The sequence below is a fragment of the Elephas maximus genome, chromosome 6 (genome assembly GCF_024166365.1).
Source record: "Elephas maximus indicus isolate mEleMax1 chromosome 6, mEleMax1 primary haplotype, whole genome shotgun sequence".
NCBI classification, from domain to species: Eukaryota; Metazoa; Chordata; class Mammalia; order Proboscidea; family Elephantidae; genus Elephas; species Elephas maximus.
In genome coordinates this window covers 106,496,457-106,521,885 of record NC_064824.1, presented here as the reverse complement: position 1 = coordinate 106,521,885, position 25,429 = coordinate 106,496,457, and the positions used below count along the sequence as shown (strand labels likewise).

Below are 25,429 nucleotides of genomic sequence, written 5' to 3'. Positions count from 1 at the left end.
CCATCAGAAAATTTAGATGCCAGAAAGAAGCCAGTGAAGTAGTATCTTTAAGGTACTAAGGGAAAATAGCTGTCTACACTGCTGAACTGTTACAACACGGGCACAACATGAAAACACTTTCAGATATCAAAGAATAAGACCAAAAGTTGAATCACAGACTGGGGCTAATGCTCATGTAGTATGGCACTGGTGTGGGTGTACCTGTGGTCAACCACAGGCATGGCCGATGTCCATTCTGGTTGGTTAATTCCTTGTTCTGGTTGGTCAGTGCCCATGTTATGTTATGTTGTTGTGAGCTACTGAGTCAATTCCAACTCCTAGCAACCCTACAGTAGAACTGCCTCATAGGGTTTTCAAGGCTATAATCTTTATGGAAGCAGACTGCCACATCATTCTCCTGTGGAGCAGCTGGTGCATTCAAACCACCGACCTTTTGGTTAGCAGCCGAGCACTTAACCACTGTATCACCAGGGCTCCTTGAATAATTTGTCACTGGTTTCTAAATTCTGTTGCTGCAAACCCCCCAAATATCCCCCTGCCATCGTGACCTTCCTTGGGATCCCACATAGACCTCTCCACAATCTAACAACTCAAAGACTATTGGTTATCACAACAGGGGATTTCCAGGACCATTCTCAAACCTCCTGGAAGACCTTATTCTGATTGGTCTGCTCATTCAGATTGCACTGCGCAAGGTGTTAAATATTTTGAATATATTTTTGCCACAGATTCTCTATAAAAGTTATCAAAGGATTCACTTTGGCAAGAGGAAAAGTGATCCAGATAGATCTGAACACAGAAAATAGTTTTGAGCATTAAAAGTGATTTAACAGAAAATTTATTTAACAATTGATTGTGAAAAAAAAAATTATGGGTACAGGTGCTTAAAAAGGAAGTTAAACTAAACTCTAGAGAACACTAATAAGATGGGGTGGGCGTAGGGTTATATAATGAGTTGTTCAAGCATATTGTTCTTTAATATGTCATGTCATGTTTAGGAGAAAGATAAAAACATCAAATTTTTTAAAGATTTTGTTTAGAAAAAAAGAATTTAAATACCTATCTAAACAATTTAAAAGTGTATTGTGAAAGAACTGTAACATTATATAGCCTTCTGACTAATAGGAAAAAGAAAAGAGAGAATATAGAAAAAGTTATCAAACCAATTGAAAAATCAGGGTAGACAAGGTTAGGTTGTGTTAAGGCAATAATGGAGGAGCCTGGTGGCACAGTGGTTAAACGCCTGGCTGCTAACTGAAAGGTCAGCAGTTCAAACTCACTGGCTGCTCCATAGGAGAATGATATGGCAGTCTGCTTCCCTAAAGATTTACAGCCTTGGAAACCCTATCGGGCAGTTCTACCATCTTACAGGATCACTATGAGTTGATTTGATGGCAAAGGTGTTTTTTTTTGGGGGGGGGGGCGTTTAAGGCAATAATGGAGGAAAAAGGAAGAAAGTAAGAGGATAATAAACAGAAGACTCCTTCCAGTGTAGAAGTTATTGATATAAACAAAGTAGAATTTGAAGAAAAAGACTTAAAGATAACGACGAATGCTATATAATAATCAAAGGAAAAAATGTATGATCAGAGGTTTTGTAGTTTCAAAACACATAAAGCAAAAACTGACAGATACTCACAAATCCAAAATCATGTTAAGAGATTTTTTAACATCTTAATCAGCAACTATTAAATCAAGAAGAAGAAAAAAAAATTGAAAGGATATATTTAGAGAGAAAAATGAACAAGCTTGATCTAATAGGTATATAGAGAATACTGCACTGGCAAGTAGAGAATGTTCATTCTTTTTACCAGCACATGAAACAATTATAAAGATTGACAGTAAACCAGGTCACAGGTAAGTCTCAACAAATTTCAAACAATCAATAACATACAGATCATACATTTCTTTGTAACTTGTAACTTCTAACTCTTGAAACATTTCTGAACTTATGATAAAGTATTATTTGATAAAGCTAGGTGTAAATTCATGAATGTTGTACTACTCTAAATTTTTCTTTATAATTGAAATAAATGAATAAAATATTTTTTAGAATTCGAACAATTAGAAAAATGTTTCCAACAAATAAAACAGGATTAATACAATTCTGCTTAAAGAACTCATAAAAAGATGAGAAAACACTAAACTGTTAATACATAAGTACACAAAAGACATTCAATGACATTTAACACGGAGATAAAAGCAATTATTGAACAAATGGAAGAACATTTATTCTGAGTCAAATGCAAACTAGACTTGTGAACTACTATGTTAACCAATTTAACCAAGATGTAAAAAACTGATTACACCCAGCGTTGAAGATGAAGCGACAACACATTTCCACTTATACATTTGAGGTGGCAGTTTAAATTAATTAAAACCTTTCGGAAAATAATTTAATAATAGCCATCAAGAATCACGAAAACTTCTACATTTTTTGGCTCATTGATCATATAAACATGATGCTAAATATATCAAAAACTTTATGTATGATGATATTCATAGCTACATTATTTCTAAAGGTTGGACACAAATTACATGTACAGTGATAAGGAAATAATTACATAAATTATGATATATGCTCTTGAAATACTTTGTAGCCATTACAATTCTGTCTACAAAGGGTAGTTAATAACAGGGAAAGATACTTACCAGAACATGTCAAGTGAAAAAGACCAAAATTCAAAATTACTTCATTATGATCATTAATATTCATAAGAAAAATGACTGACAGAAATTATATCAAAATGTTAAATCTGATTATTTTTGGATGGTGGGATCACAGGTAATATTTTTCCTTTCTATTAGTCTTATTTTCTAGTTCTCTTTTGTATTACTTTAATAATAACCTTTATAAAAGCTGCTTCAATGTTCCCGCATCTCTCCTAGGTGATGCCCAGTCTGCAGATTGCCAAACATGCTATAAACTATGAACTTTCTCCCCTTAGGAATCAAGGAGATTCCCACTTGAACCCTAAGGAAAACAAAGCCTTGTTTGGTTGTAAGTGTCCTCATATGAATAGACCAGGTTGAAGCCCCTGGCACTGAGGGGAGGTCAGCTCCTCCACCGGCTGCATGGGATAGCCGGGCCCTCAGTCCTTAATTTGCAGCAGACAGCTTTCCAGCTTCTATGCTGGGATGGGAAAAGGGAGACAGATTTGCAAGCACACTCCCACGGAATATAGTTAGGACATCTTTAAACTCACACTGTGCCATTCATTATAGATGAGAATAACTACAGTCTCCCCTGGAATGAAATGTGAAAGTTGAATAGTTCCAACAATTTAAAACAAAGCACCAAGTCCTAGGATTCTAAAAGGGTTTTAATTCCAACAAGAGCTCAGAGAGAGAGAATTCCTTCAAGCAGACTTCCTTTCTAAAAAGACAGTAATCCTAGTACTGGAATGTAAGTTTGCAAAGGAGGGTTAAGTAATTTAAATGAGAATTTTCTTTTAAGAGCATCTATTTTTTTTTTTAATCAAAGTATTTCAAAATATTTTGGCCTATCCTCATTGTACAAACATATTCATAGACATTTCTCCCAAGCTTTCCCCCTAAAGATAGACAGCATCTCCCAGACAAGGAGAAACTACATTTGGCATTTTACATTTGAATGAAAACATGCCTCCAAATCAAACATTTGTTTTGTCTTAATGATTAAAACAGATTTCTGTTCTACAAAAGCTGATTTAATCCCTCTACCAAATAAAGCATGTTTTGACTATTACAATATTAGCTATAGTTGAAAGAACATGTTCACTGCTGAGTCCATCGTCCCTCCCTCCCTTTCTTTCCTCCTTCCTTCTTTCTTTCCTTTCTTCCTTGCGATACAAACTCAAATGCGCAGAAGAGCCAGGTAGGCAATGTAAACGGGAGTGGTGGATTTAAGAGGGCAATGGTGAACTGGAGAACACAGGCTCCATCTAAAGTGGAGGAAGAGTCAGTTGGTACCTTGCAGCAAGGAAGGCCCAGTGCTGTCAGACCATCCCATTTTTTCAGATAAGCCAACATTCTAGATATTCACATGAAATCTCTCAGGTTTTTAAGTGTCTACCACCAATTCAAACCGTGGTGGGACAGTGGTTAAGTGCTACAGCTGCTAATCAAAGGGTCGGCAGTTCAAATCCACCAGGTACTCCTTGGAAACTCTATGGGGGCAGTTCTACCCTGTCCTATAGGGTCATTATGAGTCGGAATCGACTTGACGGCAATGGGTTTTGGCCGCCAATTCAAATATACGTGTGTGTGGGTATGTGCGTGTGCGTTTAAACTGAGTGGGTCAACAGTGAATGGCCAGTTTGCAGTTTCTGATTTAACCTGTTTAATCCTGAGTATCTCATTAGATCCTGGGGCTATCATATAGAGTAACGCTTTTTAAAAAGTGATAGAAGTTATGCTCCTTGAAGACTTATCATGTCCTGGGAAATGTTTAAAGTGCTTTACAGGCATTAATTCATTTTATTTCTCACATCAACACTATGATGAAAATATTATCGCCTCATTTGATAAAGAAATTGGATGTAGAAAAGAACAGATGAAATCATGCATATTAGTGTGCTTGGGATACCATACTGTGCTAATGAACATAAGGCAGCACTATCATTATAATGGAGGAAAGAGGAATCTATTTGAAACGTTTGAGGGAAAAGTTGAACAACAGTATTCAGGAGAGCTAGGACTCTAGATGTGTTCCAGTTATCTATTGCTAGGTAACAAGCCACCCCAAAATGTAGTAGTTTAAAGCAGCTTATTATTATCTGTCATGGTTTTGAGGGTTGATGGGTTCAACTGGGACATTTTCATTGGAGTCACTCATGCAATTGTGGTCAGATGGTGGCTGAAGTTGGAGCCATGTAAGGGCTTCTTCACTCTCATGTTCGGCACTCTTTACTCACAGGTTAGGCACTTGGACCAGGATGACTAGAACAGCGGGATGCTTGTTGGGCATCTTTCTCCACCAGGCCTTTCTGTATAGCTAACTTGGGTTTCCTCACCGCATGGTGGCCTCAGGGTAGTTGGAACTTTTTATTTGGTGCTCAGGACTCCAAGAATGAGCCTTCCAAGAGACAGGAAGTAGAAGCTTCTAGTCTATATATAAAAGCCTGGGCACAGAAACTGGCACAGTCCCTTCCCTCACATTCTATTGATCAGGGCAGTCGCAGAGCCTGCCCAGATTGGAGGGGAGGGAACCAAGACTCTACTTCTTGATGGGAGGAGTGACAAAGAGTAAGTGGCCATCTTTAATTGGCCAAGGGATGGCAGAATGGAAAATCACCATTATGAGAGTAGAGGCTGCACTACGATGAGTCACCTGCAATTTCTGTCCTTGTTGAGTTACATCTCGGTGAAAGTGTAACTTCACTGTCTTAGCTTGGAGTGTGATTGTCTTGACCAGGGGCAGGCAGGACACTTTGATAACAGTCTCATCAAGGCAACAAGCAATAGGGGAGGGGTGGTTCCCCAAAAGGGAACCAGGTGTTCTTACCACAAAAAGGGTAAAACAACAATGTCTGTTTCAGACGTTTATTGCTTGTTTTTTAAATATGTTTTTGCCAGTTGTGAGAATCTTCACACTAACTCATACCCGCTACCTCATATACACCCAAAACTTATTCTCTGTGACCCTCATTTTATTCAAATAACAAGTATTTACTTGCAGCAGTGCTAGGCTAGGCTCTGTGGAGGGATCTAAGATGAATCAAACATGGCCTGGCCCTTGGGCTGTTCACATTCTAGTATGGGGAATAAGACATAGAGAAATAGCAGTAACACCAGAGACAAAGGGGGAAGCACGATAAAGGATGAGAGAAAAGTGTTCTGGAAATTGAGAGAGAGATTACATCCAGCTGCACCCTTAATCACATACTGCCTTGCAACATCTTTTGTATTGTTGTCTTGTCTGGTTATTAACTCCTATATAGTTGAACAACGGCAAACCAGTCACACTGAATAATTCATGGTGCTGCTCCTTCCTTTGCAGCAAAATCACCAGCTCCTCTGAAACTGGGATGGAGAACACCAGCAGGCATGTGTAGGGGCTAATATCTACAGACTTAACAATACTTGCTTCAAGAGAAGAGAACATCAATAAAATGTTATCTGAATAAAGCCTGTAACAATATGGCCCTTTATCAGGCTTACTAATATTTCTTCAATGCATTAAACAAAATAAAAAATTCGAAGTGATAAATAAAAAGATTGCTCTTCTCTATTTCCTACCAGTGTTATTTTTGTTGTGGTGGTTAAACAGGAAATTGTCTTTCTATTGGCATCTTCTGCTTCCAGTTACTGACATCTCATGACCCCATCCAGCGACTTTTTGGGAGAAAAGCCTGGCAGTCTGCTTCCGTAGATTACAGCCTAGAAAACTCTATAAGGCAGCTCTACTCTGTCATACAGGGTAGCTATGAGTAGGAATTGACTTGATGTCACCTAACAACAACATCAGTTGAGTGTACTCCTTCACCAAGGGTAATTGACATTAATAGTAAAACACACTTTGGGGATGGTTCCGGGAAGACCCTTTACATGTAGTAATCTCAGATATCCTCCTGGAACACTCTTTTGTGTGTGTACCATCAGAGTATTGCTTTTTTTTTTAATCACTTCCAAGTCTTTCTGAAAAATGTACTATGTTTTTTTTTATTTCTTATTTTGAAATGACAGACGGTTAGGAAATTCTTCTTCCCTGTTGTTATTATTTTCCCCCAGTTTTTCTCCATTAAACAGCAATTACCCTCATGCATAATCTTTCTAAATAATTATCTGCTAGCTGCTCCTAAAGAAAATCAACACATCGAGTGCATTCATCTCATATACTTCATGGTTTTTCTCAGCAGGAAACTTCTACTGTATGTAATTTGTACCATGGTAACTAACACAGACACTTAAACATTCTTGGTAGTTAAATTTTTTAAGCAGATGAAATTTTTGGATGAAACATTCATCTATTTTACAAAGGGTAGTTTTCCTGGACTTTATCCAAAAGTACCTTCAAAGAGAGGTGAGAAGTGTGACTATTGTATTTCAAATATTTTCCAAGGGAGAGGCAAAGTGAAAAAGTCTTTTTCTTCTGGCTTATAATACCTTACACTTATAGCTGACTACGCAGCTTAAAAAACAGCAAATTATCTGCTTTGTGGAGAAGTAGAGCTCCTTCGGAATTTGTTTCTTAATGCTAGCAATATTGAAAAAAATTTAATATTAAACGCAGTGCCCTCAAGTCGATTCCGACTCATAGCAACCCTATAGCACAGAGTAGAACTGTGGTATAATAATATTAAAATTTTTTTTAATTTAATATTATTATACCAAAAAACCTTAATTTAACAATTAAACATATAAATTAAGCCATAGCAAAGTAGCAGAAATATAGAAAGCAGCAGATGTATCATTAGAGAAATTGTAACTATCTAAGCTTGCAAGCAAGAAGTGAAATGTCAAAGGACAAAAACAAGACATTTGATGATCTGTAAACTGTTATACTAAAGATGATTTTGACAGGCAACATTATTTTACCAAATGTCATTCATGATTAATTTAGAAGAAATTATTCTTGGCCTTTGACATTCAGTGATAGACACTTCATGAGCACTTCCAAAAGTCAACAACATAGAGAAATGTGTCATTTCGTCGAGTCAAAATTTGAATAGCGCCAAAAGTGTGGTATGCATGACATACCTCCTTACTAGAAAGTGCCCTAGCTAATTTCCCACACCTGAATTTCAGGATGGCGTTGTTCTCTTCACCTACTTATTACACATCCACTCTCCAGAAGTCCACTGCATGAGGGAAAGTATTTACTACAATGGATTTTCTCAAACATTCAGAAACATCTCACCCTGGATATGCTTCTGGACAATGACATCATTTCTAGAAAATACCATAGAATAGAAATAAAAGAATAATAAATGGAAAACTATCGAATTTCTGGAGGTAGCCCCATCTTAGTTTTCTCGGACTCCTGTAGCAAAATACCACAAAGTGGGTGGTTTTAAAGAACAGAAATTTATTGTCTTATACTTCTGGAGTTCTCATAGTTCTGAATTCAGGGTATTTACAGGGCCTTAGAAGCGAGAGTGGTGAGACTTTGTCTCATGTACTTTGGCTTTGCTATCAGGAGGGACCAGGCCTTGGAGAAGGACATCATGCTTAGTAAAGCAGAGGGTCACTGAAAAAGAGGAAGACCCTCAATGAGATGGATTGACACAGTGGCTGCAACAATGGGCTCAAACATAACAACTATTGTGAGGATGGCATAGGACTGGGCAGTGTTTCGTTCTGTTGTACATAGGATTTCTGTGACTTGAAGGCACCTAACATAAACCACAATAACATGGGGCCATGCTCTCTGCGAAGGCTCCAGGGCAGATCTTTCCTTGTCACTTCCAGCCTCTGGTTGCCTCAGGCGTTTCCTGCTGTTCCTTGTCTTGTAGATGTATCTTGCCCCTGTGTGACTGTCTTCCTGTCTGTTCTCCCCTTCTGTAAGAAACCACGCAGAAGGGATTAATGTTCACCCAACTCCAGTGTGACTTTATTAACTGATAACATCTTCAAAACCAAAACCAAACCCATTGCCCTCGAGTCGATTCCGACTCACAGTGACCCTACAGGACAGAGCAGAGCTGCCCCATAGGGTTTTCAAGGCTGTAAATCTTCATGGAAGCAGGCTGCCACATCTTTCTCCTGCAGAGTGGCTGCTGGGTTTGAACAACCGATCTTTCAGTTAGCAGCCAAGCGCTTTAACCACTGCATCACCAGGGCTCCTCACATCTCCAAACAAGGTCACATTCACAGGCACATGGGTTAGGGCTTTAACATATCTTTCTGGGGGACACAATCCAATCCATTATATTCTCCAAGTCAGGATTCTAATTGGTTTTGGGAGAATTACAACTTTGAATATGAATGACAGTATTTGAAGGAGTCAATGCCACTATCAATAAATAGTGAAACAAACAAGAGGCAGATGACCACATCCCAGAGTCACACAGAGCTGCAATTAAAAAAAAAAAAAAATTTTTTTTTTTTACAAGCCAGTTAATGTGAATTCCTGACAGTGTATCCTCTTTTATCAGAGAGGGCAGTGTCAGCAACATGCCAAGGGGGACAATTCCCCCAGTTATGTACCTCAGGAATAATGGTAGTGCTTCCCAGTCTTTCCTGCATACTGTCACATCTCCTTCCTGTTTCTAAGCCTGTCACACCCACATCAGCTCTGTGTGGACTGTTGCAGGGACCTCGAGCTGTTCTGTTCTACTGACAACTGGTGAAACACTTTCCCCAGAGGCTGCTGTCTAAAATGCAGGTGAGATCATGCCACTCCAAACTTTAAAATGCTTCTAGGACTGGCCCACTGTTTTCAAGAGACTGTTTCCAACTTTGAGGCATGGTCCACAAAGCCCCTCATGACCTGGTCCTGACCCCTTAAGCCTCATTTGCCACTTCTCTTTACCTCACACCTTTCTCTCTGGTAAGATCAGTTCTGTGAGGTTCCCTAATGGAGGAGCCATGCTATTTTCTGTCTCCACATGTTGTTCCTGATGAGTGCTCCCCTCCCTACCACAAACAAATCTTGATTACTGAGGCAAAATCTATTTCTGTCAGTAAGAAAAATTACCTTGAAGGAATTACCTTTGGGAAGCCTTATCTCACCACGTCTCAGAGCCTACCAGTTACTTCGGAACAGAATTGAGTGCTCCCTTCTCTGGATGATCAATTCGCCGTGTGTGCAGAGTCGACCACATGGGTCTTGGATTTTTGTTATCTGCCTCCTCTGCCACACCATAAGCTCCTTAAGGGCAGAGCTAGTATCTTATTTAATTTTCAAACTTTGCTGCCTAGCACAGGAACTGCCACATAATCTCCATTGTTAAATATTTTCTAAAGGAAAGAGGGAATGAGGAAGAAAGTGTGGTTAGTGGGTTGAAGGACCTATAGGTTGGACAGTCTGCCAAAATCCAAGAGCTTCATTCAGCCTTTCCTTCGTGTCAGAATCTCCTTCAATGATCCGATCCAGGCTGAATCCTCAGGAACATAACTATTTCTCCTTTCTTCTCTTCTCTTCCTGCAGATACCTCTCAGGGGGCCTTTGTATCTGCTTCATCAGACATGTGACATAGCCTGTTATCTTGTTACAGAGCATCTCACTGGGAATAATGGTGATCTCCTCAAAAAAGTGCTTGTTTGTGTGGGCGCCGTTGCCCACCCAAGGTGCGTGTCCTGGCTTCTCAATGTTGGCTCAGGCTGCCTTCTTCATGGTTTTGACGCAAATGTTGCTTATGTTGGTGGGTCCCTGGTAAAAAAAACCTGAGTCTTTGTTTTTTTAAATACTTAAATGCCAGTCAACATCACCATTGGCCCTAACATTGTGACTGCTCTGTCTGCTGTTGGAGAAGGGAAATCACTTTTGTGGAATGTGCAGTGTTTGGTGGCGGTATTTAGAGTTCACAACCCTGAGAAGGTTCCCCTTACCTACCTGAGGGGAAGGACTGCAGGCTTTCGACGTCAGTGTGTAAGGCTACCCCTGGCATCTCTAGATAACTATGTGAGATAATCGTGGGAAAAGTAAAGCAAAAGTGAAGTGGAAATGTTTGGATTGCATTTCATAAATACCAAGACTCATGGGAACAAATGCAAAATTTTGGAATCCATTACAGCCTATGAATGCAAATATGATGCTGTCATTTGTGGTACCATCTGAAAAATAAAATTCCTTTATACTGAGTGTACTTTCTGGTCTGTGACTGACTGTGACAGCCATTAATGTTATCATTGTTCTGCAGCCTTTGTGTTAAAAATTCATAATAATCATGATAATAGGAGCATGGAATTCAAACGCTTTCTCCTGACTTTAAAAGCCTTACATAATGTGACCTAAGCAACATTTGAAGCTTGATCTCCCACCTATCCAAAGCTTCATCCCAGGAAAACTCAATGTTCCCTCCCCAGCTCCATACTTTGTTAGTGTCGGTCACTCTATCTGCAATGCCCTTCTTAACAATGCCCTCTGCCAAACAAGGATCACATCATCTCAAATCCCACCTCCATGTCATTTCTCTCCCTTAAACTCCTCTATTCTGATGAAGGTTCTTTGAAGGCAGAAGCTACATCTTACACAGTATGAATGACAGAGACCTCTAGCTGTTCACAAGTTTTTGTTCTCCCTTCCTTAAAGTGAAGCTGGTGCAGGGAGGTGGCTGCCCAGCCAGGGACTACATTTGTCAATACCTTGCATGCAGGTCTGGCCACGTGACTTGTTCTTAACCAATTCAATCCAAGCAGAAGCAATGAGTGTTGCTTCTAGGCTGGGGTTTTTAAGAGGTGTACAAGTCTTCCCCATCTATTGCCTCCCTGCCAGCTTGAAGCACGGCAGAAACTTACAACAGGAGACTGAGTTCCGTATCACCATGTGAAAGAGCATCACCTGCTGACCCAGAACAACATCACTGAGCTGTTGTGTGAGCTTGAAATAAACTTTCATTGGGCTAAGCCACTGAAACTTATTTTTTTTATGGAGCTAGCCATTTCCCAAGGAGCCCTGGCAGTGCAGATGGTTAAGCGTTTGGCTACTAACTGAAAAGTTAGTGGTTTGAACCCACCCAGTGGCTCTGTGGGAAAAAGACCTATCTGCTCCTGTAGAGACTGTAGCCTAAAAAATCCTATGAGACAGTTGTACTCTATCACACTCTATTGCTATGAGTTGAAACTGACTTGGCAGCATCTAACAACAGCCATTTCCCTAAAACAACTTGGTATCCTTTATATACCAGGCCCGTTCCATTGGACACAGCAGACACTCAAAAAGTATTTGATTTTTCAGAAAGAAAATCTAAGTTGGGTTACATTGTTAGAACATAGTTTAAGGTATCTGATGACACCAAAATACTTTCCAAGTCCTATTTTCAAATAGAATTATTGAAACTCCCCGCCCCCCTGAATAGTTTATTTTACAGAATAAGTACTTATAATTGTCACTTTGTTCTTGGCAAAGTGAAAATAAGATGTTATGAGAGCTGGTGGTCATTCTAGTTGAATAAGGGTGCCAAGTTTTATACTGGCACAACTGAAAGCAAATAATGGCAAGATGAAATATATTCCTCTCTGGCAGATTTTCAAATGAGGCATAATTAGGAGATGGGAGCCTTTGGCCATTAGCATTTTCATTCACATTCCAATTAGACTTTCATTGTAAAGTGATGATGTTATGACTGCTAGTATTATTTCTTAGATTGAGCTAGGTCCTACAAAAGAGAGATGTCCACTAGCCCTAAGCCGGAAAATGTCATCAAGCCCAAACAAGAAAGGGTCATCAACCCCTTGAAGAAAATCACACGTTGATGGCATCGGGTGTTCTTTGTGTGGTATACTAAAGAAATCTTTGAACCTTCAACTCCAGTGCCTATGAGGACCAGGTTAATGAGGAATGCTTCTTTCCCTGCTTCACACTGGGAGCTAAGTGAGTGTGACTCCAGGCCTCTCTGCCTTTTGACATGCTTTGGGAAGAATAAACTTCCAGTGTGTAGCTCAGTTCTATTCTTTTTCCCTCTTGGAGCAGCCCGCGCTCTCCCACTCCCCCATGCTGTAATCACGTGGGAGGCCTGCCCTGATCCTATGTTGTCTGTAGCCTTGCTGATCAAAAACAGAAATGTTCCAGTAGATTCCGATTCACAACGACTCTACAGGACAGAGTAGAACTGCCCCACAGGATTTCCAAGGAGCGGGAGGTGGATCTGAACTGCCAACGTTTTGTTTAGCAGGTGAGTTCTCAACTACTATGCCGCTGACAAGTAAGCTGCACTCTCCAGTTTGGTATTTGTCAGCAGATATAAGCCACACCCTCTAACCTCTTCTCACTCAATAATCAAAGGGGATATATTTGCCTCCAGCTTTATTCACTTATTTCTCAGCTCGTTCAGAACCTAGGAAAGGAAAAAAGAAATGCTCTTTATTGGGGCCCACTCAGAGACCCCAACGGTATTGCAAATGAATGAAGCTGGCTGAAGTAAAACAAGGAGTGGAGGGGATTGTGGCAAACCAGAAACAGAGTATACCATCCAAAGAGGGGAGAGCCAGCTCAGCTCCATCCCATTGCTATCTTGTGGGCATTTGGACCCCGTTTTGTCAGATATTTCAAAAATTTCAAAGAATGTCAGAGATCTTGATTTTCTTCTGTTCTTCCTACTTTCAAATGTTGACAACAAAACTAAAAAAGAAACAAATGAAACACTAGGAGAGCCAAATTTGTATCCTCCCTGGTCATATTTGCATGTAACTACATTTCCACTTCCTTACACCCATCAGGAAAACTTTCACGCTGCACACCCTATGTCACCTCGGAAGAGGCACTGGTGTAAGTATGTGAGTTCTTTTGGAATTATAAGCTAGCATTTTTATTTGATAATTTACTATTCTCCTTTCAATGCCTTTTAGTCTGACTTAAGATATATCCACTTTTTTTCTCTTTTATTGTGGTATATAAGTAACAAAACATTTGCCATTTCAACAATCTTCACATGTATAGTTCAGTGACATTAAATATGTCCATGTTGTTCAACTATTAACTCTTCTCAAATTTTTCCATCACCCTTAACAGAATGGATCCAGTTTTATAGTTACACACAAATTACCTGTACAGTGTGAAAAGGAAAATATCTCCATCCCTTTTCTTGGAATTGCCAAAAGACAGTCAATAGCTTCTTACCCAATTATGTACCACTGGGCACATGTGGATATTATTATTTTGCCTTGGAACTGTTCTTGACTTTTTAAAAAAAATTTATTTGCTGTTGTTGTTGAGAATATACACAGCAAAACATACAGCAAATCCAACAGTTTCTACGTGTACAATTCAGTGACATTGATTATATTCTTTAAGTTGTACAACCATCCTTACTCTCTTTTTCTTCTGAGTTGTTCCTCTTCCATTAACATAAATCCTAAGGTTCCTATTTAATCTGAGTTGTTGTTGTCAATTTGATCCCATATAAATAGATTTGAAAAGAGTATAATGCTCAAGGAAGACATTCTTTACTAGTTAAGCTAAATTATTGTTTGGTTTTAAGAAGACTTTAGGGGATATTTTTGGTTTAAGGTTTAAAGATCATCTCAGGGCAATAATTTCAGTGGTTCAGCCAGCCTCCATGGCTCCAGAAAGAGTGGATTCCATGAGAATTTGAAATTCTGTTCTGCATTTCCCCGCTTTTGATCAGGATTCTCCTATAGAATCTTTGATCAAAATGTTCAGTAATGGTAGCTGGGTACCACTTAGTTCTTCTGGTCTCATGGCAAAGAAGACAGTTGTTCACGGAGGCAATTAGCCACACATCCATTCCCTCCTCCTACTGCATGTCGATATTATTAAACATCAGATTCACGAAACACATAAGAAATATACTCATGGTAAATAAAAAAAAAATCACATAATAAAAAATAATGAAAGTGACTCAAAGATGTCTATAAGTAGAATTTGAACTTAAAAACTGTAGTGAGGTGGGTCATAATTTGGTGTGATGGTTCTCTGTTGTAACATTCACTCATTCAAATATTTATTCAGCACTTCTCAACTAAAATCCACAGATGTGACTGGAAAACTCACAGAATATGAAACTGGAAACTTCTCCCTAAGCTGCTACTTCTACTGTGTCATTGAACAAGAGCATCAGGCATGGCTGCAGCTGCCAAGCACTGTGAACAAATGTGATTTCATTAGCAAAATGAAAAATCCAAATGTTGCTATTTATGCTGCACAGTCCCTCAGGCTAGCACAGACCAGTTCTCCTGTTCTTTTGTCTAAGCAACAAGGTCCTATGATTTCACATTGAGAAGCTAGAAAAGAGCTGAAGAAAGATGGTGGCAGGCACAGTTATACCAGCATTCTGTGTGTCATCTTTCTGTGGCACCAACTTGAGCTCTATTTCTTAGGCTTTTTGAAAATCCTTAAGGCAACTCTTTGGCTGTATATTCATGTTGCCAAGGGCAGCTGGCCTCACCCCTGGAGTCACCCAAGGCTCTGTGACTCACAAAACAGAGCTGGGTGGTGATGATGGAGAAATGCCTCCCTACTGGGTATAAACTGTTTATGGAGTTTGGGTACTTCAAAGATGTCAGTCTTATATTTGACTTCTGCTGTTTCCTTCTAATCTTCTAAATTTCCATTTAAATGTCACTTCCTTATATCCCTCTCTTCCCCCAACCTCAAATGGTCTGCCCTCATGTACATGAAGATAGGCTAAGCTACACTGCAATAGTGAATAAACTCCAAATCTCAGGGGCTTAATATGACAAAGGTTTATTTCTTGCTCATGTCACAATCCAGTGTGAGTTGGGTGGCTCTCCTCCAGGCAGTGACTCAGGGATCCAGCTCCTCCAGTTTGCCCACCTCTGAGGGAGCATGGAACGGGAAGGGTCCTGCTTTTAGGCAGTACCGTTACGGCCCACATCCCATTGGCCAGGATCCAGAAACACGGCATTAATTTAACTGACAGGGAGGGCTGGAAAATGTCTTTTACACAGATTATTTAATTTAATCTTCATAGCAAGCTAATGAGGTTGACATTAATGTCTTAGTCATTTTACAGATGAGGACACTGAGGTTTAGACAGGTTAACTGACTCAGACGCTAAGTGGAGGAGCTGGGATTAGAAGACCACAGGCAGCCAGCCTTCAGAACCTATTCTGAGCACACATTCTGTATTGCCTACATTGCTTTGATGATAAAGGGAATAGGGAAATTGATAACAGATCAATTATATATTTATAGTCAATGGAGAAACTCAGAGTTTTATAGTTGTTTTTATTTTTTATTCCCTGAATAACAGTAGTTGGACAGAGAAGATAGTTTTGCTAAGGCTAAGGGAGAGTATAGACCAATGGTTCTCAGAGTATGATCTGTGGTCCCTGGGGAACTTTAAGACCTTTTTATGGGACTTGCAAAACACAAAATTTTTATAATAATACAAAGATGTAATTTGTCTTTTTTACTCTCATTCTCTTGGGTAAGTTGTGGAGCTTTCCAGAGGCTCCCTGACATGTGATGATATCATTGTTGTGACGTTAACATGTAGTGAATTTATAATTTTTACTTTTAAATGAATGGCTTACTTTTTTTTTTTTTTTTTAGTTTTAATTTCTAATATGATACATATCAGTAGGTATAACCCACGTATACAAGTCTTCTGGGGTCCTCAATAACTTTTAAAAATGTAAAGGAGTCCCGAGACCAAAACGTTTAGAACTGCTAGGTTAGAAAGTTCAAGGCAATGTGTTTTCTGGTATCAGTTTAATCTCTAGTCTATATCGATTATGAGTCTGTTTCAAAAATATCCTTTAAAAATATGTTTCGATTTATCTTTAAAATGAGATTATAATACAGTTATACTATTAATCTATGTTATTTTTTTTTTAGCATTAAATAAAATACTAAGTTTAAAAAGCAATCATAGTAACCCAGATTAGCATCAAACATTCTAAAAAAAACATAAAAGAACAGGAACAATAAAAACAAAGAAATTTCCTTAATTTTCTGTTCCTTTTTCCCCTCAACTCCACTGTTACATAAGAATAATGGGAAAATGGGCCCAATCTAATATCATCACAACATTCAACCAGTGACAGCTTCTGTTTTTTGGAGATTAGTAATATATCATCAATCTACCTTGGCCTAGAATAATGAACAATCACTACACACAAAAATCTATGGTAACAAAGCACATTTTAAAGGTACACTGTATATGTAAATACGTAGTCCTTGAACTTGGCTGATGGCTTGGTGTGTTGTTGTTCTATGCTGTTGTCACTGTGGTAAATTTCAGTTTAAATGAAATCAAGTAGCCAGACTTTTCCAGTTCACTGCAGTGAATATACAATATCACAATAACTTGATATTTATTCATCAATTTTACCTTTATATAGAGGGTAAGGCATATGGGCAAAGTTCACTGCACTGGAATACAATGTCAGAATAACTTGATATTTATAATCTGTGTTACTTTAATAAAGAAGTTTAGTAGTTTGGGCACAAAGTAGCCCATTTACAAAATGACATATAAGGCTTACCTAAGTGCACAGAGGAGGTTACCTTTTAGAGAGATCTCCGTGACATGATCGATGACTAGAACAAACTGAGCTAATAATTTGGTCTAAGTTCTGAGACTTTTGATGGTCTAATTTTGTAGTGTGAGAGGGGGTCAAATCACTGAGAATCTTAAAAAAAATAATAATGAGTTATTATTTTTAAAAGGAGCCCTGGTCGCACAACAGGTAAGTGCTTAGCTGTTAACCAAAAGGTTTGCAGTTCAAACCCACCCTGCGGCTTCTTGGGGGAAAGACTTGGTGATGTGCTCTCATAAAGATTACAGTCTAGAAAACCCTATGGGACAGTTCTACTCTGTCATATGGCGTTGCTCTAAGTCGCAATCAACTCAAAGGCACCTAACAAAAACTACCTTAAACAGGCAGTATATAGAACAAGGCAGAGAAATAATGATACTTGGTGTTGTAGATTGAATTGTGTCCCCCAAGATGTTGAAGTCCTAACCTTTGGTACCTGTGAACCTGACTTTGTTTGGAAATAGGATCTCTGAAGATGTTATTGGAGTACCTGGGTGGCACAAATGGTTTACGTGCTTGGCTGATAACTAAAACGTTGGCAGTTCAAGTCTACCCAGAGGTGCCTAGGAAGAATGGTCTGATGATCTACTTCTAGAAAATGAGTCATTGAAAACCTTATAGAACAGAGTTCTACTCTGACATACAAGTGGTTGCCATGAATTGGAATTAACTCAGCGTCAAAGGCAGCTTAGAGTGAGTCCTAATCCCACCTGAATGGCGTCCTTCTGAAAGAGAAGTACAGAGAGAAACAGAGGAAGGAAGCCATGTGATACTGCAGCTCCAAGCCAAGGAACGTCTGGAACCACCAGAAGCTAGGAGAGAGGCATGAAACAGATTCTCCCTTCAAGCCGCGGAAGGAATCAACATGGCTGGAACCCTAATCTCGACTTCCAGCTCCCAAAACTATGAGACAATGAATTTCTGTTCTATAAACCACCCAGTTTGGGATTTTTTGTTATAGCAGCCCTAGGAACCTATTATACTCAGCTACATGTTAAGTATCTTGACGGTCAGACAAATAAGCCAAAAAACCAAACCAAACCTGTTGCTGTCAAGTTGATTCCAACTCATAACGACCTTATATGACAGAGTGGAACTGCCCCGTAGGGTTTCCAAAGAATGCCTGGTGGATTCAAACTACTGACCTTTTGGTTAGCAGCCATAGCTCTTAACCACTACACCACCAAATAAGCCAAAGGATGACAAGTACTATGGTTCCTTAACAGGGTCCTCAGGTCTAAGGCGACTCAGCAGCAAGTAGCCCCAGAGGAGGATGTCAAGACTGAAGGCAGAGTAGAGGAAACTCCTGGGCCTCTCCCTGGGGCCCACGCCCACAGGGCTAGTCCTTTGAACATTCCCAGGAGGGGAGAGAGACTTTGCTACCAGAGTCACCTGGGCTTCCATGAATAGTAACTACAGACAGTCCCAGGATTACAAACCAGTTCCGTTTCTAAGACTGTCTTTAGGTCAAATTTGTACCTATGGTTTGTCAAATGTCAACTGTCAGTCAAATGTTTTTCTTACTGTATATCTTTCTATGCATAAAAAACATTAAAAGGAACACTTCCAGATACATTAAAACATCTTTAATAATAAATTAATAACAATAATATTGTGTTGCATGTTGAAAAGTAGCATCTGCTTGTTATTATGAACCACTGTATGTACCTCAAATTTTTAATATATAATAGGCTTTAAGGGGTTGGTTCATAACTATAGGTTGTACATAAATCGGACATTTGTAATCCAGGGACTGCCTATAAACAGGTTAAAACGTGTGATGAAGAGGAAGGTGTTAATGTGGCTCTCAGGTTACAAACCTGTTAACTAGGAAACAACTGGTGCAACAGACAGAAGTGAGGAAACAAGCAACTGCAAGTATTTAATATATGCTTGCTGCACCGAGCACATACTAACTTCCATCATCCTCACAAACCACTGGGGTCACGGTAATATCCCCATTCTGTAGATAAGGGTGATGAGGCTCAGAAATGTTAATTAACTGGTCACAGTCATACAGCTAGTAAAGGACACAGTTTGTTTTTACCTCCAGTTTGATTCCAAACCTGTTTTCTTAACTCTTACGCTATACTATGCTCCAGAATAGTAGGTGTAATGTTCAACAAGCATTTACATACATACCCCATTTGGTGCCTACAGCAACACCATGACGTGGGCATTATTATTATCAACCCCATTTTACAGATCAAGAAACTGATGCAGTTTTAGTGACTTGCCCAAGGCCACATGATTGGAGACTAATAGAGTGGGACTGGAATTCAAGGCCCCAAATCTCTTTCCACTGCACGGCTCTGGCGGCTGAGCAGAGCACTTGGCTTGTACGGACATGGTACTTACAAATATGGTGAATATGAAATTCCAGTAAAGCAGCTACATAGGCAAGAACATAGGGAGAAAAGAAGAGCAAGCCTGCTACGAAGCTACAGCAGCATAGGGGAACCAAGAGGCAGAGCGGAGGTGGCAGAGGGGTGAGACCAGAGACTAGGGACCGGACATCATGGAAAGAAAACCTGCCAGACGGAAGGGCCATAAAGAAGTTTAGGGGGCGGGACAGAGGCAAGGCTGGAGTTGGCCAGGAGCAGCTCTAAAAGAACAGCTCGGTGGTGCACAGGGAGCAGAAGACAGACACAGGCAGAGGGAACGAGCTCTCAACATCCTGACCAAGCTGGGAAAGGGAAAGACAGGACAGCGGAGAGAAGGATATTTAAGAGTTTTTAGGTAACAGGAGACACTTGTGCATGTTCGAAGGCGAAAAGGAGCAATACGTAGGTGGAAATGTTGGGGGAACATGCCTCCTTAGAAATGGGGGGGCAGAACACCCATGGTCAGTGTTGCTGGCGGTGGTAGGATGGGGAGTGCCCACCTCTCCATCCTAAAATGGACAGAAAGATGTAGTCAGCAATCATGCCTCCATTCAGCAAACACTTTCTGAAGTTTGTGCCAACTCAGGTATTTGCTGACAATGAGGGTGGTAGGAGGCTGATATCTTTTAAATAAACATCCACCTGTAAGGGTCTAGGTTGTGCAGCAAATTGGATGATGTTAGTCATCATGAAATTATGAGCCAAGAATTTATAGAATGCTTACATGCCACCTACATTACTTCCTCTAAACAACAACAACAACAAACATTCTAACTATTCATGAGGACTCCGGCCGCATGTATCAGGCACTCAGTTGAGCCAGCTTAAGCAAGAAAGGGAAATTTACTTTCAGGTTATACCGGTGTCCCAGGAACCCAAGAGCCCAGGTGCAGCCAGAAAGGGCCCAGGACAAGGCCCTGGAGAACTGCTGGAAAGCCAGGCAGCTCTGCCTCAAGCTTCTGCTGGCATTTTCTCTCTGCAGACTGGCTTCTCCATGCACATGGCACACAGGATGGCCTCACACAGGTGCAACTTCAGATCTCCTTTGTTCAAGGGACCAGCTCAAATGAAATGTATTAAATTTTTTTTTTTTCTTCTGTAGGGAACAAAGAAACTCAGCCCAAACTGGCTTAAGCTAATAAGGGAATTTAATGGCTCAAATAACTGAAAATCCCAGGCTACATGGATCCAGGGGCTCAAATGGCACCATCAGGAAGCAACTTCTACCTCCTCCATCGCCTGGCTGGCTTCATTCTCTGCTGGTTCTGCCCTCTTGGGACCAGATGACCAACAGGACCTCCAGGCTTCAATCCTTCCCCAACAGCCTGGTTCTCTGAGAGAGAACCCCAAGCCAGTCACAGATGGGCTCGATTAAGCCCAGCTTTGGTCACGTGCTCACTTCCAAGCCACCCAAGGCCAGATGGGTGGACTATGCCCATTCACTGGGCCTGGGATATGTGCCCAGAGATGGAGCTAGGGTCAAGGTTAGCCTTACCCCATACACACAGTAGTAATAGGAAATACCACACAAAGCTTACTATTTGGTGGGCACTGTTATAACTGGTTTAGATAATTCATTATAACTTCAGGTTATTTACCAGTTTGTCATACTGTGGTAGCTTGCATGTTGCTATGATGCTGAAAGCTATGACACTGATATTTCCAATACCAGTAGGGTCATCCAATGTGGACAGGTTTCAGCAGAGTTTTCAGACTAAGAAAGAGTAGGAAAAAAGGCCTGGCAATCAACTTCTGAAAATCAGCCAATGAAAACTCTATGGATCACAACAAAATACTATATGATATTGTCCTGGAGGATAAGCCCCCCTAGGTAGGAAGGCACTCTTACAATGCCTTCCTACAATGGCTGCAAAAATGGACTCCAGCATCCAACAACTGTGAAGATGGCACAGGACCCGGCAGCATTTCGTTCTGTTGTACAGGGGGACATCATAAATCTAAGCTGACTCAACAATAACTAACATTACCTTCATTGGTTAAGCTGTACATTATCTGTGTCTTATAAATGAAAAAATTGAGACACAGATTAAAGCGTTTTGCCCAAGGCCACACAGCTAGTAAACCTCAGAGCTGGAATTTGAACCTAGGCTGTAGGGCCCCAGAAGTCAGGCTCTTGACCACTGGCAGAAGGGAACTGCTACCAGGAAAAATGGGAAGTGGATGCTAGGCAGGCAATAACAAAAGGTGTCCAGTAGCCACTCCAAATCCTCACTCAGCAGAGAGCTATATCCAGCTTAGGCTGGGTATCTACCCTCGCCCTGGATGACAGTGGGGTAGGGATCATGCTGTACCAAGGTGGCTGCTTTTTCTGTGACCTTGCACATGGATCAGTTCCAGGAAGCAGGAGGGACAAAAGAGTAAGTGCCCTTTACCATTATTGCCTGGTGAGGTGTCATATGATTGGGGAAATGCAATTTTAGCCATGCAGATAAAAATGAAAAGCTATCAACCAAATGCCTCTGAGCGTACTTATTTATATTCTACCCCCATTCTAACTTCTGCTACCCACAAGGGGTTGAGTGGATATGAAAGGGTTCTGGAGTCTGAAGGTGCATGGGGAACCCTTTGAGCTGGAGGAGAAGCCCAAGCACGTTCCCTTTTTAGTTGTATGGATTCAGGAGAGGACCAGGGAACCGGAGCCAAGTCCACATTTCCGTAAGGCAAAAACACATATTTGGTAAAATGTTACATTATCATTAAATTGGCCTTTGGAATTACTCATAGAAAATACACAAAGGAAATCTATCTTTTTGCTCATTCTCAGCCAGTCTAACAGCAGAACTATCCTCAGTTCTAGAATCACAGGCTGATGAAGGTGTCAAGCAGTGTGAGGCTGATGCTGCCACTGGGGGCCCAGGTGTAGCACAGTTAAGGGGGTCATTATGAGCCAGGCAGGTTTCCAAAAAAAAAAAGGACAGACTTTTCTGAAAAGTGAAACTGAGCCACCTGCATTCGCTTCCTAGGGCTACCATCACTAATGACCACAGAAACAACAGAAACTTACTCTTTCACAGTTCTGCAAGCTAGAAATGTGAATTCAGGATGTCAGCAGGACCATGCTCTCTCCAAAGGCTCTAGGGGATGATCCTTTTCCAGCTTCTGGCACTCCAGCTGTTCCTTGGCTTGTGGCAGCAACATTCCAATCTCTGCCTGTCTTTACGAGGTCGTTTTTCCTGTGTCTATCTCGGTGCCTCTTCTCTCCTGTTCTTATAAGGACACCAGCCTGATGTCATACTCCAGTATGACCTCATCTTGACTACATCTGCAAAAATCCTATTTCCCAATGAGGTCACATTCAAAGATTAGGTGAAGACGTGAACATATCTTTTTGCAGGGCACAAGCCAGCCCCTAACACCATTCATACCAAAACGTCCTAGCTAAATTTTGAAATTTCATGCCTCTTTCATACCTGTGTTTTGTCAGCTTGCCTAAATTACACTGTAGCAACAACCCCCAAATCTCAATGGTTTACCTCAACAAGGGTTTATTTCTCCCTCCTGTTTCATGTATTTCACAGATCAGCTGTGGCTTTGTTCCAACTGGGGACCTATGGTTAAGGGGCTCCCGATTCTTAAGCATAAAATTCTTGAACAGAGGAAAAAGAGCAATGGTTCAGCCAGGAACAGCACCTAGTGCTCCTGCTCAGAGGTGGCACTGTCATTTCTACTCTCATTCCATTGGCCAAAACAAGTCATACAGCCAAATCTGACCTCAGTAGAGTAAGGAGACATTTCTGCCTTCGGAAGGGCCACCAGGGACAGTCTCTGAACTAGGCAGACCATTTTAAACAAACAATAGCATCTACTACAGACCCACTTTTTTTCAAGGGTTAAAAATTCATTTTAAAATATTCACAAAGGGCCACTATTTTGGTTTATTTTTATAAAAACAGATCTCCGCTTATTGTCTACACTACTATACAAACTGCCTATGTCCCTGATTGTTCTGGTGTTCCGGAACCAACTGGGGCCAATTAGAACTCACATTATTTTAAACACAGCAGAACTAAATGATTTTTCTATTACTGCTGAGAAATAATAAATGACATCTTTCTGGATATTCCATCAGTAAATATAATGAGGTAAATATCCTCCTACACTAGTAGAGTGCTGGAGAGATTGGGAAGGGTGTTTCCCCTCTTTTATTTTAAGCCATACCCATGATTTCAGTAGAAAAGGTGGAAAATAGGAAGAAGGGATGGAGAAGGGGCCAGGCTTTATGAGGAGGCTTGGGGTCTAAAACCAAAACCAAACCCATTGCTATTGAGTCGATTCCCACTCATAGCGACCCTCCAGGACAGAGGAGAACTGCCCCCATAGGGTTTCCAAGGAATGCCTGATGGATTTGAACTGCTGGCCTTTTGGTTACCAGTGGAACTCTGCCATCCCATTTAAGGTGTCAGAGGCGGGATCTGAATTTTTAAGGTCTCTCTATGCTTTTTCTTGTGCCCGAAGTTGGCTCCCCAAAGGGACAAAGGGAAAGAGAAAATGAGAAGAGGTTTAAAAAAAGGAAAATTAAGAGAGGCAGAGGAGACAAGAAAGGAGGTACCAGGAGAGAGAGATGAAAAAAAAAAGAGAGAGAGAGAGTGCGAGAAGGCAAAGAGGCTGGTGGTCGTCAAAGTTCAATTCAATTACCTTTCCAGCTGGTCCAGTCTTACCTTGGCAAGTCAGAGACCAGGATCGAGGCCCCGCACGCCCCCTGCCGGAGAGACGAGGGACTCAACCCTAGCTGCACATGGGTGTCACCAAACCAAAAACCAAACCCGTTGCCAGTTAGTGGATTCTAACCTCATAGTGACCCAATAGGGCAGAGTAAAACTGCCCCACAGGTTTTCCTAGGCTATAATCTTTACAGAAGCAGATTGCCACATCTTCCTCCCACACAGTGGCTGGTGAGTCCTTTCTGTTAGCAGCCGAGCATTTAACCACTGCACCACCAGGGCTAGGGAGCTTTTAAACATACCAAGGCCTGGATCCCTCCTCAGACCAACAGAGCCTCTCTGGGGCGGGACCCGGTGTGGGGAGTTTTAAAGCTTTCCAATTCATACTAAAGTGCAGCGAAGGTTGAAAATCAGCGACAGAACGGCGGAGTGGGGAGAGGGGACTTGGGGTTAAAGTCGGGCCAGAAAGGGAAACCTCAGAAAGGAGGATGCCGCCCCCCACGCCGGGCGCTGAGCCTGGCCGGCGCTCTCCCAGAGGCTGTGGGAGAGCCGTCAGCTCCCTTCACGTCAAGCATAGGTGCCCTGACTGCAGGAGCACTCCGTGAAGATTAGCGAACCAGAGTCTGCAGCCACTGACTCGGTCAGGGTCTGGGACCGAGGGCACGCTCCCGGGCACAGCTGGCCTGACCCGACCCATTTTAAAATACAAGCCTGGGCGCCACAGCTGGTCTCCCCGCTTGCGCTTTAGCTGAGAGGACTTTTTGACTTTTTCCACTTTACTGCCACCAAGCAGGCAATTACGCCCCTTTGGTGACGAGGGGACGAATGGGTGACCACGCCTTCTTCGGGACTAATTTTCTCCTACACTCGTTAACTGGCCACCTTCAAAAGGAAAAACAACGCGAGAGAGGGCGCGCGAGCACATGGTTAAAAACGTGGAACCCGCACGAGCGCGTACCCAGTGCTTCCCTCCCACCCGTCGCTGGCGCACCCGCTTCCCCGCACCTCCCTCCTCAGCGCCCCTTGCAGGGCATCGGCGAGCTGGCGCCCCCAGCGCCGGGACGGTACCTGCCCCGGAGCGGCGTGGGGCGCCGGAAACGCGTGTCTCTGGGCGGGGCCGCCCAGCCCCACCACCTCTGACCGCCGCCGCCGCCGCCGCCGCCGCCGGGCGCGGCTCGGGCTCTCGTTTCCGCGCCAACCTCCGGGGCGGGGAAAGCGAAGCGCGCGCGCGGCGCCGCGGCCGCCTCCGGAGCC

The 25,429-nt window shown here is 41.6% G+C and overlaps 1 protein-coding gene and 1 long non-coding RNA gene across 9 annotated transcripts in view; one reads left to right on the top strand and one right to left on the bottom strand.

Annotated features, from left to right (window-relative positions):
- Positions 1–7,563: 7,563 nt before the first annotated feature.
- LOC126078032 (uncharacterized) lies at positions 7,564–25,321 on the bottom strand. 2 transcript variants are annotated; one of them, XR_007517942.1, is made up of 4 exons: positions 25,244–25,321; positions 24,150–24,213; positions 22,519–22,715; positions 7,564–8,481 (listed from the first exon to the last, which is right to left on the bottom strand). It is a non-coding gene; the product is annotated as an uncharacterized LOC126078032 (long non-coding RNA). The 2 variants fall into 2 exon arrangements; XR_007517943.1 differs by having other exon boundaries at positions 24,173–24,213.
- The window catches only part of METTL21A (methyltransferase 21A, HSPA lysine), a 373,666-nt gene continuing 373,317 nt past the window's right edge, over positions 25,081–25,429 (top strand). For 5 of the 7 annotated variants that reach the window (XR_007517939.1, XR_007517940.1, XM_049887990.1 and 2 more), the window contains exon 1: positions 25,081–25,429. Coding sequence is in view for 3 of the 7 variants with exons in the window: in XM_049887990.1 (XP_049743947.1) it covers positions 25,099–25,429 (331 nt within the window). In the remaining 4 variants the exon portion in view is untranslated. The other 2 variants (XM_049887993.1, XM_049887994.1) reach the window with 2 other exon arrangements.